General features: G+C 42.9%; 2 protein-coding genes across 2 annotated transcripts in view; both read left to right on the top strand.

Moving 5' to 3' along the window:
* The window catches only part of heatr1 (HEAT repeat containing 1), a 66912-nt gene extending 65142 nt beyond the window's left edge, over positions 1-1770 (top strand). The window contains exon 45 of the mRNA XM_061876043.1: positions 1510-1770. Coding sequence (XP_061732027.1) covers positions 1510-1598 — 89 coding nt within the window. The 3' untranslated portion in view covers positions 1599-1770. The remainder of the gene's footprint in view (positions 1-1509) is intronic.
* Positions 1771-3813: 2043 nt separating this feature from the next.
* On the top strand, positions 3814-18666 carry arg1 (arginase 1). Its single transcript, XM_061876040.1, has 8 exons — positions 3814-3976; positions 4056-4128; positions 13696-13870; positions 14513-14672; positions 14736-14830; positions 17893-17997; positions 18066-18202; positions 18266-18666. Exons 1-8 carry the CDS (start codon positions 3860-3862, stop codon positions 18433-18435), a joined length of 1032 nt encoding a protein of 343 aa, XP_061732024.1. The 5' UTR covers positions 3814-3859; the 3' UTR covers positions 18436-18666.
* Positions 18667-23014: the final 4348 nt, after the last annotated feature.

Here is a 23014-nt window from a genome sequence, read left to right as displayed (position 1 = left end):
TGTTATTTCATATGTTGAATAGAGAGGGAACACTTCACATTTTTACACACACTTGTTATTTCATATGTTGACCAGAGGGGGAGCACTTCACATTTTTAGGTATACTTGTTATTTCATATGTTGACCAGAGGGGGAGCACTTCACCTTTTTAGGCATACTTGTTATTTCATATGTTACCCAGAGGGGGAGCACTTCACATTTTTAGGTATACTTGTTATTTCATATGTTGACTAGAGAGGGAACACTTCACATTTTTACACACACTTGTTATTTCATATGTTGACCAGAGGGGGAGCACTTCACATTTTTAGGCGTACTTGTTATTTCATATGTTGACTAGAGAGGGAGCACTTCACATTTTTACACACACTTGTTATTTCATATGTTGGCCGGAGGGGTAGCGCTTCACATTTTTACACACACCTCTTCATATGTTGACCAGAGGGGGAGCACTTCACATTTTTAGGCATACTTGTTATTTCATATGTTGACTAGAGAGGGAGTCTTCACATTTTTACACACACTTGTTATTTCATGTGTTGACCAGAGGGGGAGCACTTCACATTTTTAGGCGTACTTGTTATTTCATATGTTGACTAGAGAGGGAGCACTTCACATTTTTACACACACTTGTTATTTCATATGTTGGCCAGAGGGGTAGCGCTTCACATTTTTACACACACCTCTTCATATATTGACCAAAGGGGGAGCACTTCACATTTTTAGGCGTACTTGTTATTTCATATGTAGACTAGAGAGGGAGCACTTCACATTTTTACACACACTTGTTATTTCATATGTTGGCCAGAGGGGTAGCGCTTCACATTTTTACACACACCTCTTCATATATTGACCAGAGGGGGAGCACTTCACATTTTTAGGCATACTTGTTATTTCATATGTTGACTAGAGAGGGAACACTTCACATTTTTACACACACTTGTTATTTCATATGTTGACCAGAGGGGGAGCACTTCACATTTTTAGGTATACTTGTTATTTCATATGTTGACTAGAGAGGGAGTCTTCACATTTTTACACACACTTGTTATTTCATATGTTGGCCAGAGGGGTAGCGCTTCACATTTTTAGATATACTTGTTATTTCATATGTTGACTAGAGAGGGAACACTTCACATTTTTACACACACTTGTTATTTCATATGTTGACCAGAGGGGGAGCAATTCACATTTTCACACACACTTGTTATTTCATATGTTGACCAGAGGGGGAGCAATTCACATTTTCACACACACTTGTTATTTCATATGTTGACACAGAGTCAATATTAAAAATCCCTCCTTTTTGGGACCATCCTCATGTTGACCAGCAGGGGTGCCAGTGAGACATTGTTTATTAGATGCAATGTTATTGGGAGCATGATTTATGTCATCACTTGTTCATACCTCCTCATATGGAAGATACTTTTCCTTCTTCATGTCTCAAGAAGGGTAGAAATACAAGAACACACACACACACACAACATCCTTAATTGTGGTGTGTTTCAGATGAGTGTGAGGAGGTGGAGCAGCAGGTTCAGAAGGTGATTCAGGAGATGGAGAACATCCTGGGAGAACCTCTGCAAAGTTACTTTTAACACACACACACACACACACACACACACACACACACACACACACACACACACCTTAGTGTACAGTAAATAAGTGTCTTTTGACTTTTGATACATCAGATGTCCACTCTTCAGCCTGAGGTCTGCATGAAGGCAAATAAATGATGCATTTTGGACATAAAAGATGCTGAAACCAGTGAGTCATTTAATGTTGAATCAGTGTTTTTTTTTAAACTTTGTTCACCAAGTAGAAAAGACTAAATGACCAAGAAGAATATACAGTAGCCTAGTAGGCCTAAAAAGTCATTAAAAACAATGCAGAAGTTTTATTGATCAAGTATATTCACTGTAGTAATATTGCAGACAGATTGAACAGTAACACTGTTTAATTGATTCTTGCACCCACCACTAGATGGAGCCCACGCACCACCAAGATATTTGTCACTTTTAGCAAATACATCATTATTAAAGCTTTCATCTTCACAGCATTTGGAGGACCAATAAAGATGGTCCTTACTGCACTTAATCCATTGACATATACTGTACATTCATCAAAGATCGTCTATAATGACAGTTGGTACTTAATTAATTGATATATACTGTACATTCATCAAAGATCATCTCTAGTGACAGTTAGCACCTCATTGACATATACAGTACATTCATCAAAGATTGTCTATAGTGAGTCACATGTTAGTACTTAATTGACATATACTGTACATTCATCAAAGATCGTATATAATGAGTCACATGATAGTACTTAGTTCATTGATACTGTGCGTTCATCAAAGATCGTCTATAGTGACAGTCACATGTTAATATTTAATTCATTGACATATACTGTACATTCATCAAAGATCATCTATAGTGACAGCACTTCATTGACATATACTGTACATTCATCAAAGATCGTATATAATGACAGTTGGTACTTAATTCATTAGTATGTACTGTACATTCATCAAAGGTCTATAGTGACAGTCTGTACTTAATTGACATATAATGTACATTCATCAAAGATCGTCTATAGTGACAGTCACATGTTAATATTTATTTCATTGACATATACTGTACATTCATCAAATATCATCTATAGTGATAGTACTTAATTTATTGACATATACTGTACATTCATCAAAGATCGTCTATAGTGACAGTACTTATTTGATATATACTGTACATCAATCAAAGATCGTCTATAGTGAGTCACATGTTAGTACTTAATCGACATATACTGTACATTCATCAAAGATCGTCCATAGTGACAGTTACTACTTGCTTAATTGACATATACTGTACATTCATCAAAGATCGTCTATAGTGACAGTTGGTACTTAATTCATTGACATATACAGTACATTCATCAAAGATCGTCTATAGTGACAGTACTTACTTAATTGACATATACTGTACATTCATCAAAGATCTTCTATAGTGAGTCACATGTTAGTACTTCATTGACATATACTGTACATTCATCAAAGATCGTCTATAGTGACAGTTATTACTTACTTAGTTTACATATACAGTACATTCATCAAAGATTGTCTATAGTGAGTCACATGTTAGTCCTTGTTACAAATGTAACCAATCGTTAAATTAAATTAGATTAGTGTAAGTCTAACTGACATTCATCAAAGATTGTCTATTTTTAAAGTCACAAGTGCTTGTATTAATTGACATTCCTAACAGATCGTCTATAACCAAACCCCAATTCAACGGTTGCATATTTGTACTTGGAAGTCCTTGGCATTCATCAAAGATTGTCTAGCTAGTTGTTTGTACTTGCAGTCATTCATTGACATATGCATTCAGCAAAGATCGTCTATTGTGACAGCCACATGTGTGCACTTAACTACCTCCAAGGCCGTCTATTGCACGGTCACGTGATTGACACTCATCATAGATCGTCTATAGTCACATGTTCGTACTTGTAGTAATTCATTGGCATTCATCATAGATCGTCTATAGTCACAGTCACATGTTTTTGCTCACTCCAATTCATTCACACATACGCACAAAGATCGTCCATAGTCTACTCAAGTGTTTTATAGATCTGCATCAAAGATCGTCTATAGTTACATGTACATTCATCAAAGATCGTGGATTAAATGTGTTGAAACATAAACGCGCGCTTTCCCCTTTTTTGGAAAAATAAATGCAAGTCTCTGTTTCTCAATGATTAACGCAGCGTGACGTCACTGCTGGGGCACTGACGTCACAGGTCTTTAAAGCCCTGGCGGGTCGCGGCCGGAACACAAACTGCAGGTCGCGCGCTCGTCAGCATGCAGCGCGCGCGGACGACCACGCTGCGGCAGCTCGTGCGCCTTCTTCATCATCATCATCATCATCGGGGCGCGCGCTCGGCGGGAATCATCGGCGCGCCTTTCGCCAAGGGACAGGTGAGAACACGCATGCGCAGCGCTATTTGGCGCCAGCTGCTTGGCTTCCGTTGACGTGTGCGTGTGCGTGTGCGTGCAGCCGCGGGTCGGCGTGGACAGAGGACCGGACGTGATCCGCGCCGCGGGACTGGTGCACAAGCTGCAGGCGCAAGGTGACGTCACCGCCGCGACGCAGAGGTTTGGTCACTTTATTAGGTACACCCTCACCAGCAAAGAGTATGAACACATTTTTTATGTCACATGACACGGTGTACCTAATGAAGTGGACACTATACGTCACATGACACGGTGTACCTAATGAAGTGGACACTATACGTCACATGACACGGTGTACCTAATGAAGTGGACACTATACGTCACATGACACGGTGTACCTAATGAAGTGGACACTATACGTCACATGACACGGTGTACCTAATGAAGTGGACACTATACGTCACATGACGCGGTGTACCTAATGAAGTGGACACTATACGTCACATGACACGGTGTACCTAATGAAGTGGACACTATACGTCACATGACGCGGTGTACCTAATGAAGTGGACACTATACGTCACATGACACGGTGTACCTAATGAAGTGGACACTATACGTCACATGACACGGTGTACCTAATGAAGTGGACACTAGACGTCACACGACGCGGTGTACCTAATGAAGTGGACACTATACGTCACATGACACGGTGTACCTAATGAAGTGGACACTATACGTCACATGACACGGTGTACCTAATGAAGTGGACACTATACGTCACATGACACGGTGTACCTAATGAAGTGGACACTATACGTCACACGACACGGTGTACCTAATGAAGTGGACACTACGTCACATGACACGGTGTACCTAATGAAGTGGACACTACGTCACATGACACGGTGTACCTAATGAAGTGGACACTATACGTCACATGACACGGTGTACCTAATGAAGTGGACACTATACGTCACATGACACGGTGTACCTAATGAAGTGGACACTACGTCACATGACACGGTGTACCTAATGAAGTGGACACTATACGTCACATGACACGGTGTACCTAATGAAGTGGGCACTACGTCACATGACACGGTGTACCTAATGAAGTGGACACTATACGTCACATGACACGGTGTACCTAATGAAGTGGGCACTACGTCACATGACACGGTGTACCTAGTGAAGTGGACACTATACGTCACATGACAAGGTGTACCTAATGAAGTGGGCACTATACGTCACATGACACGGTGTACCTAATGAAGTGGACACTATACGTCACATGACACGGTGTACCTAATGAAGTGGACACTATACGTCACATGACACGGTGTACCTAATGAAGTGGACACTATACGTCACATGACACGGTGTACCTAATGAAGTGGACACTATACGTCACATGACACGGTGTACCTAATGAAGTGGACACTATACGTCACATGACACGGTGTACCTAATGAAGTGGGCACTATACGTCACATGACACGGTGTACCTAATGAAGTGGACACTATACGTCACATGACACGGTGTACCTAATGAAGTGGACACTATACGTCACATGACACGGTGTACCTAATGAAGTGGGCACTATACGTCACATGACACGGTGTACCTAATGAAGTGGACACTATACGTCACATGACACGGTGTACCTAATGAAGTGGACACTATACGTCACATGACACGGTGTACCTAATGAAGTGGACACTATACGTCACATGACACGGTGTACCTAATGAAGTGGGCACTATACGTCACATGACACGGTGTACCTAATGAAGTGGGCACTATACGTCACATGACACGGTGTACCTAATGAAGTGGACACTATACGTCACATGACACGGTGTACCTAATGAAGTGGACACTATACGTCACATGACACGGTGTACCTAATGAAGTGGACACTATACGTCACATGACACGGTGTACCTAATGAAGTGGACACTATACGTCACATGACACGGTGTACCTAATGAAGTGGACACTATACGTCACATGACACGGTGTACCTAATGAAGTGGACACTATACGTCACATGACACGGTGTACCTAATGAAGTGGACACTATACGTCACATGACACGGTGTACCTAATGAAGTGGACACTATACGTCACATGACACGGTGTACCTAATGAAGTGGACACTATACGTCACATGACGCGGTGTACCTAATGAAGTGGACACTATACGTCACATGACACGGTGTACCTAATGAAGTGGACACTATACGTCACATGACCCGGTGTACCTAATGAAGTGGACACTATACGTCACATGACACGGTGTACCTAATGAAGTGGACACTATACGTCACATGACACGGTGTACCTAATGAAGTGGACACTATACGTCACATGACACGGTGTACCTAATGAAGTGGACACTATACGTCACATGACACGGTGTACCTAATGAAGTGGGCACTATACGTCACATGACACGGTGTACCTAATGAAGTGGACACTATACGTCACATGACACGGTGTACCTAATGAAGTGGGCACTATACGTCACATGACACGGTGTACCTAATGAAGTGGACACTATACGTCACATGACACGGTGTACCTAATGAAGTGGACACTATACGTCACATGACACGGTGTACCTAATGAAGTGGACACTATACGTCACATGACACGGTGTACCTAATGAAGTGGACACTATACGTCACATGACACGGTGTACCTAATGAAGTGGACACTATACGTCACATGACACGGTGTACCTAATGAAGTGGACACTATACGTCACATGACACGGTGTACCTAATGAAGTGGACACTATACGTCACATGACACGGTGTACCTAATGAAGTGGACACTAGACGTCACACGACACGGTGTACCTAATGAAGTGGACACTATACGTCACACGACACGGTGTACCTAATGAAGTGGACACTACGTCACATGACACGGTGTACCTAATGAAGTGGACACTACGTCACATGACACGGTGTACCTAATGAAGTGGACACTATACGTCACATGACACGGTGTACCTAATGAAGTGGACACTATACGTCACATGACACGGTGTACCTAATGAAGTGGACACTACGTCACATGACACGGTGTACCTAATGAAGTGGACACTATACGTCACATGACACGGTGTACCTAATGAAGTGGGCACTACGTCACATGACACGGTGTACCTAATGAAGTGGACACTATACGTCACATGACACGGTGTACCTAATGAAGTGGACACTATACGTCACATGACAAGGTGTACCTAATGAAGTGGACACTATACGTCACATGACACGGTGTACCTAATGAAGTGGGCACTATACGTCACATGACACGGTGTACCTAATGAAGTGGACACTATACGTCACATGACACGGTGTACCTAATGAAGTGGACACTATACGTCACATGACACGGTGTACCTAATGAAGTGGGCACTATACGTCACATGACACGGTGTACCTAATGAAGTGGGCACTATACGTCACATGACACGGTGTACCTAATGAAGTGGACACTATACGTCACATGACACGGTGTACCTAATGAAGTGGGCACTATACGTCACATGACACGGTGTACCTAATGAAGTGGACACTATACGTCACATGACACGGTGTACCTAATGAAGTGGACACTATACGTCACATGACACGGTGTACCTAATGAAGTGGGCACTATACGTCACATGACACGGTGTACCTAATGAAGTGGACGCTATACGTCACATGACACGGTGTACCTAATGAAGTGGACACTATACGTCACATGACACGGTGTACCTAATGAAGTGGGCGCTATACGTCACATGACACGGTGTACCCAATGAAGTGGACACTATACGTCACATGACACGGTGTACCTAATGAAGTGGACACTATACGTCACATGACACGGTGTACCTAATGAAGTGGACACTATACGTCACATGACACGGTGTACCTAATGAAGTGGACACTATACGTCACATGACACGGTGTACCTAATGAAGTGGACACTATACGTCACATGACACGGTGTACCTAATGAAGTGGACACTATACGTCACATGACGCGGTGTACCTAATGAAGTGGACACTATACGTCACATGACACGGTGTACCTAATGAAGTGGACACTATACGTCACATGACGCGGTGTACCTAATGAAGTGGACACTATACGTCACATGACACGGTGTACCTAATGAAGTGGACACTATACGTCACATGACCCGGTGTACCTAATGAAGTGGACACTATACGTCACATGACACGGTGTACCTAATGAAGTGGACACTATACGTCACATGACACGGTGTACCTAATGAAGTGGGCACTATACGTCACATGACACGGTGTACCTAATGAAGTGGACACTATACGTCACATGACACGGTGTACCTAATGAAGTGGACACTATACGTCACATGACACGGTGTACCTAATGAAGTGGACACTATACGTCACATGACACGGTGTACCTAATGAAGTGGACACTATACGTCACATGACACGGTGTACCTAATGAAGTGGGCACTATACGTCACATGACACGGTGTACCTAATGAAGTGGACACTATACGTCACATGACACGGTGTACCTAATGAAGTGGGCACTATACGTCACATGACACGGTGTACCTAATGAAGTGGACACTATACGTCACATGACACGGTGTACCTAATGAAGTGGGCACTATACGTCACATGACACGGTGTACCTAATGAAGTGGACACTATACGTCACATGACACGGTGTACCTAATGAAGTGGGCACTATACGTCACATGACACGGTGTACCTAATGAAGTGGACACTATACGTCACATGACACGGTGTACCTAATGAAGTGGACACTATACGTCACATGACACGGTGTACCTAATGAAGTGGACACTATACGTCACATGACACGGTGTACCTAATGAAGTGGACACTATACGTCACATGACACGGTGTACCTAATGAAGTGGGCACTATACGTCACATGACACGGTGTACCTAATGAAGTGGACACTATACGTCACATGACACGGTGTACCTAATGAAGTGGACACTATACGTCACATGACACGGTGTACCTAATGAAGTGGGCACTATACGTCACATGACACGGTGTACCTAATGAAGTGGACACTATACGTCACATGACACGGTGTACCTAATGAAGTGGACGCTATACGTCACATGACACGGTGTACCTAATGAAGTGGGCGCTATACGTCACATGACACGGTGTACCCAATGAAGTGGACACTATACGTCACATGACACGGTGTACCTAATGAAGTGGACACTATACGTCACATGACACGGTGTACCTAATGAAGTGGACACTATACGTCACATGACACGGTGTACCTAATGAAGTGGACACTATACGTCACATGACACGGTGTACCTAATGAAGTGGACACTATACGTCACATGACACGGTGTACCTAATGAAGTGGACACTATACGTCACATGACACGGTGTACCTAATGAAGTGGACACTATACGTCACATGACGCGGTGTACCTAATGAAGTGGACACTATACGTCACATGACGCGGTGTACCTAATGAAGTGGACACTATACGTCACATGACACGGTGTACCTAATGAAGTGGACACTATACGTCACATGACCCGGTGTACCTAATGAAGTGGACACTATACGTCACATGACACGGTGTACCTAATGAAGTGGACACTATACGTCACATGACACGGTGTACCTAATGAAGTGGACACTATACGTCACATGACACGGTGTACCTAATGAAGTGGACACTATACGTCACATGACACGGTGTACCTAATGAAGTGGGCACTATACGTCACATGACACGGTGTACCTAATGAAGTGGACACTATACGTCACATGACACGGTGTACCTAATGAAGTGGGCACTATACGTCACATGACACGGTGTACCTAATGAAGTGGACACTATACGTCACATGACACGGTGTACCTAATGAAGTGGACACTATACGTCACATGACACGGTGTACCTAATGAAGTGGACACTATACGTCACATGACACGGTGTACCTAATGAAGTGGACACTATACGTCACATGACACGGTGTACCTAATGAAGTGGGCACTATACGTCACATGACACGGTGTACCTAATGAAGTGGACACTATACGTCACATGACACGGTGTACCTAATGAAGTGGGCACTATACGTCACATGACACGGTGTACCTAATGAAGTGGACACTATACGTCACATGACACGGTGTACCTAATGAAGTGGGCACTATACGTCACATGACACGGTGTACCTAATGAAGTGGACACTATACGTCACATGACACGGTGTACCTAATGAAGTGGGCACTATACGTCACATGACACGGTGTACCTAATGAAGTGGACACTATACGTCACATGACACGGTGTACCTAATGAAGTGGGCACTATACGTCACATGACACGGTGTACCTAATGAAGTGGACACTATACGTCACATGACACGGTGTACCTAATGAAGTGGACACTATACGTCACATGACACGGTGTACCTAATGAAGTGGACACTATACGTCACATGACACGGTGTACCTAATGAAGTGGACACTATACGTCACATGACACGGTGTACCTAATGAAGTGGGCACTATACGTCACATGACACGGTGTACCTAATGAAGTGGACACTATACGTCACATGACACGGTGTACCTAATGAAGTGGACACTATACGTCACATGACACGGTGTACCTAATGAAGTGGACACTATACGTCACATGACACGGTGTACCTAATGAAGTGGACACTATACGTCACATGACACGGTGTACCTAATGAAGTGGACACTATACGTCACATGACACGGTGTACCTAATGAAGTGGACACTATACGTCACATGACACGGTGTACCTAATGAAGTGGACACTATACGTCACATGACACGGTGTACCTAATGAAGTGGACACTATACGTCACATGACACGGTGTACCTAATGAAGTGGACATTACATTTCTATAAATCCAGTTTTGACTGGTATGGACTTTTCATTCATCACTTCTCCTAGGAAAAAACAGACAAAATTGCTTGTAACATCTGTTAGGAATTTCGTAGAGAGATTAAACAAAAACCTCTATGTAGGTCTCACTTAGACCTAGATTTCATAAAATGACATCCTTCAGCAAAAATCAACAGGAAGTTGGCAAAAAACCCCTTCAAAACAAAAGTTTCCTAAAAAATGTCATTTTTGGCTCTTTGAGCTGTAATTTGACCCCCTTAACATGCTTCAAAACTCACCAAATTCGACACACACATCAGGACTGGCGAAAATTGCCATTTAATAAAAAACCAAACCCCAAAACTCAAAATTGCGCTCTAGCGCCCCCTAGGAATAAAACACAGACAAAACTGCTACTAGGAAGAAAACAGACAAAACTGCTTGTAACTTCCGGTAAGAATGTCGTAGAGACATGAAACAAAAACCTCTATGTAGGTCTCACTTAGACCTACATTTCATTCATTTACATCTTTCAGCAAAAATCAACAAGAAGTTAACAATTACCTATTCAAAACAAAAGTTTTGTAAAAACCTGTCACCTTTTTTCAAACATTATCTCCTCTGAGCACGTTTGTTGTGTCGGCTTCAAACTCACACAGGAGAGAGATTGAACCCTTCTGATTAAAAGTTGAGAAAAGAGTTTTAATAACTGCTTCGGTTTTCATTTTACGAGCCTTCAAAGAACTGCTGCGCTGATGGCCGCTTAAAAGCAGGAAGCACCAGCGTGACCACACAATGCAGAGAAGGTAGGTAATGTGCAGGTAAAGATATGTTGACTGGGTGAAAGAAGGAGGCACCAGGATACAGAGAAGGTAGGTAATGTGCAGGTAAAGATATGTTGACTGGGTGAAAGAAGGAGGCACCAGGATACAGAGAAGGTAGGTAATGTGCAGGTAAAGATATGTTGACTGGGTGAAAGAAGGAGGCACCAGGATACAGAGAAGGTAGGTAATGTGCAGGTAAAGATATGTTGACTGGGTGAAAGAAGGAGGCACCAGGATACAGAGAAGGTAGGTAATGTGCAGGTAAAGATATGTTGTCTGGGTGAAAGGAGGCACCAGGATACAGAGAAGGTAGGTAATGTGCAGGTAAAGATATGTTGTCTGGGTGATGGCAGGAAGCACCAACATGTATGGGTGACAGAAAGAAGCACCAGTGTGACCCCAGGATGCAGGGAAGGTAGGTAATGTGCAGGTAAAGATATGTTGAATGGGTAAAGGCAGGAAACACCAGTTTTAATTTTACCTGATTTTAAAGATCAAACATTTTCTAAACATTTTTTTTCTCATAAGGATCAATTTTAAAAACAACATTTTTGTCACTCCATGCAACCACAGGAACCTTTCTAAGATGTAACCTGTTTTGAAAAAGTTATTATACAATACAATAATATCAAAGTTGTATCACAATTATTATTATACTAGTTTATACATTGGGAGAAGCAGTTTGAATCAAGAATGGATTCTGCATGAAGTCATCAACCCAGGAATCAGAATGTTGAGCTAGCCAAAGATTCACCCCTGTGAGTTCATGTGTGTAAGTTAGCATGTTCACACACACACACACACACACACACACTAGACACACACGATGGACATTGACCCTGCGCAACTGAAAAGTCCCAAAAAGTGTTTGTCCTGGTGTATTTATTGACCAGCCAGTGAGAGTCCAGCACACAGCAGCTGGCTGATGACTTCACACACGCAACATGTCTGTTGGAATATAATACAACATATTTTATTATTTTATTACTTAAACAGTCCTGCACAGTGTTTACTTGTGTGTGATATCATGTGCGATACAAGCCGTCCTCTAGCTTGTTTACTTGTGTGTGATATCATGTGCGATACAAGCCGTCCTGTAGCTTGTTTACTTGTGTGTGATATCATGTGCGATACAAGCCGTCCTGTAGCTTGTTTACTTGTGTGTGATATCATATGCGATACAAGCAGTCCTGTAGCTTGTTTACTTGTGGGTGATATCACGTGGAATACAGGCAGTCCTGCATCGTGTTTACTTGTGTGTGATATGTGCGATACAGGCAGTCCTGCAGAGTGTTTACTTGTGTGTGATATCATGTGTGATACAAGCAGTCCTGTAGGTTGTTTACTTGTGTGTGATATCATGTGCAATACAGGCAGTCCTGCAGAGTGTTTACTTTTGTGATATCATGTGCGATACAAGCATTCCTACAGAGTCTTTCCTTGTGTGTGATATCATGTGTGATACAAGCAGTCCTGTAGTGTTTACTTGTGTCTGATACAAACAATCCTGTAGGTTGTTTACTTGTGTGTGATATCATGTGCAATACAAGCAGTCCTGCAGAGTCTTTACTTGTGTGTGATATAATCTGCGATACAGGCAGTCCTGCAGAGTGTTTACTTTTGTGATATCATGTGCGATACAAGCATTCCTACAGACTGTCTACTTGTGTGTGATATAATGTGCGATACAGGCAGTCCTGCAGTGTTGACTTGTGTGTGATACAAGCAATCCTGTAGGTTGTTTACTTGTGTGTGATATCATGTGCGATACAGGCAGTCCTGCAGAGTGTTCATTAGTGTGTGTGATATCATGTGCGATACAGGCAGTCCTGCAGAGTGTTTACTAGTGTGTGTGATATCATGTCCGATACAGGCAGTCCTGCAGAGTGTTTACTAGTGTGTGATATCATGTGCGATACAGGCAGTCCTGCAGAGTGTTTACTAGTGTGTGTGTGATATCATGTGCGATACAGGCTGCGTGGTGAAGGATTACGGCAACGTGGACTTTGAGGACGTGGTCTTGGACGAGATGGTGGGCCGGGTGAAATGCGTGCGAGCGGTGGGCAGCGCCAACCAGAGGCTGTCGAAGGCGGTGCAGGCGGTGAAGAGAGACGGGCACACGTCTGTGATGCTGGGGGGGGACCACAGGTGAGGGAACACTATTTGGCAGGTAAGGGGCGGAGCCAGAGCCAGCACAGTGTGGTGATTGGCTCACACCCAACAAAGCTCGACTTCATGGTTCTTCTTGATTACGATGAAAATGTACAAACATGGAGTTGGGTCTTGTCGCCATGGCGACGTCCAGTCAAGTTGTCAATCATCCACTGACACATAAAAGGGGGAGGGGCTCTTGCAAAAACCACGTAGGTTTTCATGTTAAGTCGGTAAAAGTTTGACAAGTGAAACTGAATTAATGTGTCAAAATATACAACTTTGTCACTTTTGATACAATACCAATGTCGGGGCCTTGACTATTAGCTGATACCAACATTGATCGGATACAATATCAGTAATAATCATCCATCCATCCATCCATTTCCTACCGCTTATTCCCTTGTGGGGTCGCGGGGGGCGCTGGCGCCTATCTCAGCTACAATCGGGCGGAAGGCGGGGTACACCCTGGACAAGTCGCCACCTCATCACAGGGCCAACACAGATAGACAGACAACATTCACACATAGGGTTATATTGTAGTAGTATGGAATGTTAGACAATTGCACTACAACCTGAGGGGCGGAGCTACTGCTAAAAGGCGTGGCCAATCAAAGTGACTGAAATGTCGTTTTTCAGCCTGGCCATCGGCTCCATCCACGGTCACGCGGCGGCGGTCGGCGAGCTGAGCGTGGTTTGGGTGGACGCCCACGCGGACATCAACACGCCGCTGACCACGCCCACTGGCAACATGCACGGTCAGCCCGTGTCCCACCTGCTGCACGAGCTGCGCTCAAAGGTCAGAGGGGGGCCCGCGTACTTTGTGGCCTATTGATTCTCATGTTGGGATGTCGGCCGGCAGATTCCCGCCCTGCCAAACTTCTCCTGGCTGAAGTCGTGCGTGCACGCCAAAGACCTGGTCTACATCGGCCTGAGAGACCTGGACCCTGAGGAGCAGTGAGTGCTCCCCTTGGTAGACTTCTTCAAATCTTATACTCAAAACACCATTTCAGTAGTCCAGACCAATACAGAGGAACTTCCACTATTTTGATACTTTTTGGATCTTTAAAAAAAAAAAAAATTAAATGGACAATTTCACTGTTAAATCCCTTTTTTTATTGAAAAGTTCACTCACACACTTCCATTAGCGTTTGTGTATGAGAGAGACGTCCCCTAAATTAGACTTCCACTAATTTATATTAAACACTGAATAGGGCTGGGCGATAGAACGATATCAACATATATCACAATAGACACGTAATTGATATCAATACAAAACGTGTTCGATATCAATCAATCAATCAATGTTTACTTATATAGCCCTAAATCACTAGTGTCTCAAAGGGCTGCACAAACCACCACGACATCCTTGGTAGGCCCACATAAGGGCAAGGAAAAACTCACACCCAGTGGGACGTCGGTGACAATGATGACTATGAGAACCTTGGAGAGGAGGAAAGCAATGGATGTCGAGCGGGTCTAACATGATACTGTGAAAGTTCAATCCATAATGGATCCACACAGTCACGAGAGTCCAGTCCAAAGCGGATCCGACACAGCAGCGAGAGTCCCGTTCACAGCGGAGCCAGCAGGAAACCATCCCAAGCGGAGGCGGATCAGCAGCGCAGAGATGTCCCCAGCCGATACACAGGCAAGCAGTACATCGCCGCCGGATCGGACCGGACCCCCTCCACAAGGGAGAGTGGGACATAGGAGAAAAAGAAAAGAAACGGCAGATCAACTGGTCTAAAAAGGGAGTCTATTTAAAGGCTAGAGTATACAAATGAGTTTTAAGGTGAGACTTAAATGTTGGATGATTTTTTCTTCTTCACGAAAACACGGAAGCAAGGTTGGTTGCATGAACAAACAGGGAGTGATCACGTGACACGCCGACAGCCAATCAGGTGACAGTATCGACTATCCTTTTGGTTTATTCCTTGCATGGAGTGAGAAGAGAAAGTCAAAATGGAGAAATTGTGTATAAAAGAGGAAAAGTCAGTTTTTGCATGTTTTCAAAAGGGAGCGTAGTCGGACCCATGTGGTGTGTACATGATGCGAGGCAAGAGCGCTAACAACACACCACCTGAGCTCACCCTTTAGAGCACAGCTAGAACTTCCTGCCACTAAACCTGCAGAAAATAGTTATTAAATGATAAATGGGTTGTACTTGTATAGCGTTTTTCTACCTTCAAGGTACTCAAAGCGCTTTGACACTACTTCCACATTCACCCATTCACACACACATTCACACACTGATTGAGGGAGCTGCCATGCAAGGCGCTAACCAGCACCCATTAGGAGCAAGGGTGAAGTGTCTTGCTCAGGACACAACGGAAGTGACGACGTTGATACTAGGTAGGGATTGAACCAGGGACCCTCGGGTTGCGCACGGCCACTCTTCCACTGCGCCACGCCGTCCCGTATTCTCAGGTTTCTTTACATTTTCACACTTTGCACTATTTTCTTACACTTTATGAAGCATTTCTTAAATTTTGTTTACATTGAGTGTTTTCAATGCTTTCATTCGAAATATCCATCCATCCATCTTCTACCGCTTGTCCCTTTTGGGATCGTGGGGGGCGCTGGAGCCTTTCTCAGCTGCATTTGGGCGGAAGGTGGGGTACACCCTGGACAAGTTGCCATCTCATCACAGACTATTGTTATCACCGTTACCATTATTATTTTCCTACAGGAAAAAGGCCCACATTATATTACTGGAGGAAAAATACCCGTAAAAATGTACAAAAAAAAAGAGCAAATAGATGTCATGTAATGTGAAAACGATGCAATGTTGACACTAATTATTAATAATATTTTACAAAAAGTTTGGACACCCCTGATCCAAAATATTAAAAGCCTTCAAAAAAAAAAATGAAATAAAAATATAAACTAATTAGTCACTTAAAAAATAAAATAAACAAAAGACTTAACTGATGAATTTGAAAAAATGATAACATCTACAATAAGAAACACTGTTAAAAGTATAAGTGAACACTAATATTGTTGAGATCCGCTTTTTGGCTCCTCCACATATTTTTGTTTATTGTTCCATTTTTATTTTCACTCTCCATCTGATCCTATTATTTCCTGTTTAAGTTGGTCACCATGGTAGCTCATCAGTTTCACCTGTTTCTCACGGCCCTGCACACCTGTCCTCACTAATCACCTGCCTTATTTAAGCCTGCATCTTTTGTTGTTCAGTCTGGGATCCAAGTTTGTTTTCACACAACGGTACGTCTGTTTCTGGTTTGCTTACACGCAACTACTCTCCTCTGATCATTCCTATGTTTATTCATGCTATTCCCTTGTATTATTCCAGCTCTCACGCTGAAGATTTGTTTTTCTGTTTTTGTGTGCCTTCGAGCCAGATTTAGTTTGTCTATTACTATTCCTAGCTTTTATGCTAGCGTCCTTTGTTTGTTTTATTCTACTAGCTCCAGCATTTTTGTTAGATAGCTCTTTTTTTGTTATTTAAATAAATCTGTTTATCTTACCTTTGCTGTGTTCAATTTTGACGCATCCTCAAGGGAATCGAACCTGGCACCACGATGCCGAACAGGCGTAACAAATATTTTGGTAAACATTTTTAAAGCTACCGGAGGTTGTGCAATTACACCATCGTAATATTATTACTATTCTTATTATAATTACCATTATTATTTTCCTACAGGAAACGTCCCACACTATATTGCTAGTAGAAAATATACAAAAAAAAGAGCAAAAAGATGTGAAAAAGATGCAATTTTGACACAAATTATTAATGACAACAAAAACGTTAATATTTCGTATATTTTTCTCCTCCTACAAATATCAATTCTCGATACAAAGCAGTTTTCAGTTGTACCGCCCAGACCTACTGTGACCTCATGGACACACGCGGCTCGTTTAGTTCACATTACAAATCACATACTTGAAAAACTACAAATAGATTTGTATTTGACTATTGTGTATTATTTGTATTTACATTAGAAAAACTGAATTGAACCAAAAATCCTAAATCGTTCTGCACTGGTCTGCAGCTACATCCTGAAGATGCTGGGAGTCAAGGTGTTCTCCATGACCCAAGTAGACCGACTGGGCGTGGCCAGAGTGATGGAGGAGACATGTGACTTCCTGTCTGACAGGTAAGCGGCTTCATGACCCGCCGTACACGGCAGGTTTTTCAAACATTCCCGCACAAACGATGGGTCAGGGTGAAGAAACCGATCCACTTGAGCTACGACGTGGACGCCATTGACCCGTCAGTTACCCCGGCGACGGGCACCCCCGTGGTGGGCGGGCTCACGTACAGGGAGGGAATCTACATCGCTGAACACCTGAGCCAGACAGGTAGGACCCGCGCGAGACCCGACACGTGTTCCAAAACACGAGCAAGTTGTGTGTGCCGCTCAGGTCTGCTGTCGGGCGTGGACATGGTGGAGGTCAATCCTCTGAGGGGACGCACAGACCAGGAGGTCCAGTCAACGACCGGGACCGCGGTGGACCTTCTACTGGCTTGTTTCGGCCGTCTGCGGGAAGGGAACCACCCTCCGGACTACCACCTACCCACGCCAAGCAGCTAAAGAACCCCAGCACCTTCTTCTTCTTCCTCTAAACTAACTTCCCTCTCCACAGACATAAGTTCACCAAAGAACATTTATTTTACACACAGCTTCTTCTGCGATGACATCATCAGTGGTGTGACTGGCGGGGCTCCTATAACCTCCCGAGAAGCAGGACTCTGTGCTCGCCATGTTTCAGCGATCTACTCTTTTGCCACTTTGGGGCGAGCATTAAATACATGGCCTCTGCAACTCTCCTTTCTGATTGGTCACTTTAAACCAGGGGTCTCAGACACGCAGCCCGCGAGACGTTATTTTGTGGCCCCCACCTTAGTATGAAAGTTTAATGTTAGTGCGGCCCGCGAGTTTTATATGAACGGCGCTTGACAGCGTTGTTATTTGGGTCCAAAATGGCTCTTTCAACGTTCTGGGTTGCCTACCCCTGCGTTAGTGGAAAAGCGGCAAATGAGTGAAAGCGACAGAGACGTTGCCATGGAGACGAAGGTTTTCTTACGTGCCTGGCAGCAGTCACACCGCCACACCTGTCTTAAGTAATAATCCCAGATAACCTGGACCAATTCAAACATGTTATTTGTTTTTTTATTGTTTAATTTGCATTGCCTCACACAATGAACACTACATATATTTCTATAACTTTTTTGCGCTCGCTATCCCTGTACTTTCCCGGCTATTCCCTGCCGACCGCCGTGTTGCTGTAGGGAGGAAAAGCGGAACGACACACACTGCGGACATAACATTATTCTCAGTGCGTGGGCTAAATACAAATATATTCCACAACCCCAAACATGTATTTTTCAAAGTCTGCAGTGAAGGGAAAGGTTTGTGTTGAGCAAAGACAATTCCAGGAAAAGGGGGAGTGGCAATATTTCTTTGTTGAGCACAGGGGCGTGACCCCGACGTGTCTTATTTGCACGGACAAAGTTGCGGTGCACTAGGGATACAATTTGAAACGTCATTATACAATTAGACATACTGAGTATGCAACATTTTTTTTTTCCAAAATCTTTTCTTGCGGCCCAGCCTCACCCAGACTCTGCATCCAGTGGCCCCCGGATGAAGTGACTTTGAGACCCCTGCTTTAAACCATTCCTTCCCAAAACATGCACAATTTGCAGGTGACACTGGATGCATTAGAACAAGGGTGTCAAACTCAAACACAGAGTGGGCCAACATTTTAAACTGAACAAAGCCGCGGGCCAAGGTTGAACAAATGAACCTTTTAATAGGGACCCAAACAAGTTTTGCATTGAATATTGAACAAGCGAGACTTATATAACTTCATAGTGACATGCAAAATCCAGTTTCAAATAATACTAATAATTTAAAAATATCAATGGCATATCAAATAAAATTGAAATAGAAACTGAATGCCTCTTTTCTATTTGCAGCCTTCTCAGGTAAATATCAAAATAAACTTTTCCCACAGGCTAATAATACATTTTTATATTGTAGCGTCCAGGAAGAGGTAGTGCTGCAAGGGGTTCTGTGTTTTTGTTCGGTTGTGTTTATGTTGTGTTACAGTGCGGATATTCTCCCGAAATTTGCTTGTCATTCTTGTTTAGTGTTGGTTCAGTGTGGCGCGTATTTGTAACAGTCTTAAAGTTGTTTATACGGCCACTCTCAGTGTGACCTGTATGGCTGTTGACCAAGCTTGCATTGCATTAGCGTGTGTGTGTGTGTGTTAAAGCCACATATTTCATGTGACTAGGCCGGCATGCTGTTTCTACGTAGGAAAAGCGGACGTGACGAAAGGTTTTAGAGGACGCTTGAGGCAGTGCCTTTAAGGCACACCCCCAATATTGTTGTCCAGGTGGGAATCGGGAGAAATTTGGGAGAATGGTTGCCCCCTGTGATTTTCGTGAGGGGCACTGAAATTTGGAAAATCGGGGGGGTATGAGTATTAGCGGTGAATGCGGTGTTACAGCGACACCGCCACCGTATAATACCGGCGGGCCAGCTTTAATGTTAATTTGATTTTTCCTCAAGGGCCAAATGAAAATACATGGCGGGCCACATTTGGCCCGCGGGCCAGAGTTTGACACCCATGCATTAGAATATGGTGTAAAAGTCCATTCATGTCATGAAGTTTGGAACTCTGTAGCAACTGAGTGTGCAGAAAGTCCACAACATCTTTGCACTATGCGCTGACCCCTCTCTGTCAGTTTATGTGGCCTACCACTTCGTGGCTGGGTTGCTGTTGTTCCCAAACTCTTCCATTTTCCTATAATAAAGCCCACAGTTGACTTTGGAATATTTAGGAAATTGCTGCCTATGACAAGTTTCATGCGTAGTTCCTACTTTGAATGCGTGTCTGACAAAATCAAAACAAACAAAACGTGCATTAACAGATCGATAAAAAAAAAAGTAGCGAGCTGATTGTAGATAAATGGAGCGGAGTAAAAGTAGCGTTTCTTCTTTATAAATATACTCAAGTAAAAGTAAAAGTATGTTGCATAAAAACTACTCTTAGAAGTACAATTTATCCCAAAAGTTACTCAAGTAGATGTAACGGAGTAAATGTAGCGCGTTACTACCCACCTCTGGTTACCATTTACTGGTCAATTGTATGGAATATGTACTGTACTGTACAATCTACTAATACAAGTTTCAATCAATCAATCAATCAATAAATGTCTACTAACCCTATGGTGCTGTTACGTTATTGTGGCTCAATTTGCCTTAATTTTTTTATTTGAATGTATTATTATTTAATATATATTATTGTTTTAGTTGCTTAAGAGATATTCCTGGCTCCTAATTTGCTCGTTGCTATTTTTATGTTTTTGTGCATTATCTGTTGCCGTAATTATTAAACGAACAGGTTACTCATCAGTTACTCAGTACTTGAGTAGTTTTTTCACAACATACTTTTTACTTTTACTCTAGTAAATATTTGGATGACTACTCCTTACTTTTACTTGAGTAATAAATCTCTAAAGTAACAGTACTCTTACTTGAGTACAATTTCTGGCTACTCTACCCACCTCTGTATACATATATATATATATATATATATGTAGGTGTGGGAAAAAATCACAAGACTACTTCATCTCTACAGATCTGTTTCATGAGGGGTTCCCTCAATCATCAGGAGATTTTAATGGAAGCATTCACATACAATGGTTTATATAGAGCACAGAGTGGGTGGGTACAAGCAGGCGTAGGGTGTGGTGATTGGCTCATGTGTTACCTAGGAGGTGTTTCCGCCTGTGGCGGCATGTTGAAATGATTTCACTGCGCTTGTTGAGGGATGATAGCTCTGGATGATATATAATAAACAGTTTCTCTTTTAAGCATAAGTTGCATCTTTTATTACCACTGTTGTAAGGTGTGCTGGATGCAAGAATTTGCCATGTTATTGAATATTCAACATTATTGTCTTTGAGGTTCCAAATGTGTTTGCTGAGTTCGGTAGAATTCTGCAAAGTCTGGTTTCTAAAGGAGGCGTTGTGATTATTCCATCTGGTTTTGAACGCTCCTTCGGTTAATCCTACGTACGTGTCGGATGTGTTAATGTCCTTGCGTATTACCTTTGCTTGGTAAACGACTGATGTCTGTAAGCACCTTCCGTTGAGAGGGCAATCAGGTTTCTTGCGACAGTTACATTCATTATTGGTTTCAGAGTCATTTAGTCTGGGGGTAGGCAGTCCTTTTGCAATTGCTTTGTTGTGGTTTGAAATGATTTGTTGCATGTTATTCATACAGCTGTAGCTCAATTTAATGTTGTTCTTGTTGAATATTTTTCTTAGGGTGTTGCCTTTGGGGAAGTGTTTGTCGATCAGAGTGAGGAACTTGCGGCCGATGTTGGTTGAGACGTCTTTGCTGAATGGCGGATTGTACCAGATGATGTTGTTTCGTTTTCTGCTCTTTTTTGGTTGGTTTCCTGGGGTGGGTTCATAGGTGAGGGTGAAGTTGTATGAACCTATGAACCCACCCCAGGAAACCAACCAAAAAAGAGCAGAAAACGAAACAACATCATCTGGTACAATCCGCCATTCAGCAAAGACGTCTCAACCAACATCGGCCGCAAGTTCCTCACTCTGATCGACAAACACTTCCCCAAAGGCAACACCCTAAGAAAAATATTCAACAAGAACAACATTAAATTGAGCTACAGCTGTATGAATAACATGCAACAAATCATTTCAAACCACAACAAAGCAATTGCAAAAGGACTGCCTACCCCCAGACTAAATGACTCTGAAACCAATAATGAATGTAACTGTCGCAAGAAACCTGATTGCCCTCTCAACGGAAGGTGCTTACAGACATCAGTCGTTTACCAAGCAAAGGTAATACGCAAGGACATTAACACATCCGACACGTACGTAGGATTAACCGAAGGAGCGTTCAAAACCAGATGGAATAATCACAACGCCTCCTTTAGAAACCAGACTTTGCAGAATTCTACCGAACTCAGCAAACACATTTGGAACCTCAAAGACAATAATGTTGAATATTCAATAACATGGCAAATTCTTGCATCCAGCACACCTTACAACAGTGGTAATAAAAGATGCAACTTATGCTTAAAAGAGAAACTGTTTATTATATATCATCCAGAGCTATCATCCCTCAA

Source organism: Nerophis ophidion, linkage group LG17 (genome assembly GCF_033978795.1).
Source record: "Nerophis ophidion isolate RoL-2023_Sa linkage group LG17, RoL_Noph_v1.0, whole genome shotgun sequence".
Classification (NCBI taxonomy): Eukaryota; Metazoa; Chordata; class Actinopteri; order Syngnathiformes; family Syngnathidae; genus Nerophis; species Nerophis ophidion.
This window is presented reverse-complemented; position numbering and strand designations above follow the sequence as displayed.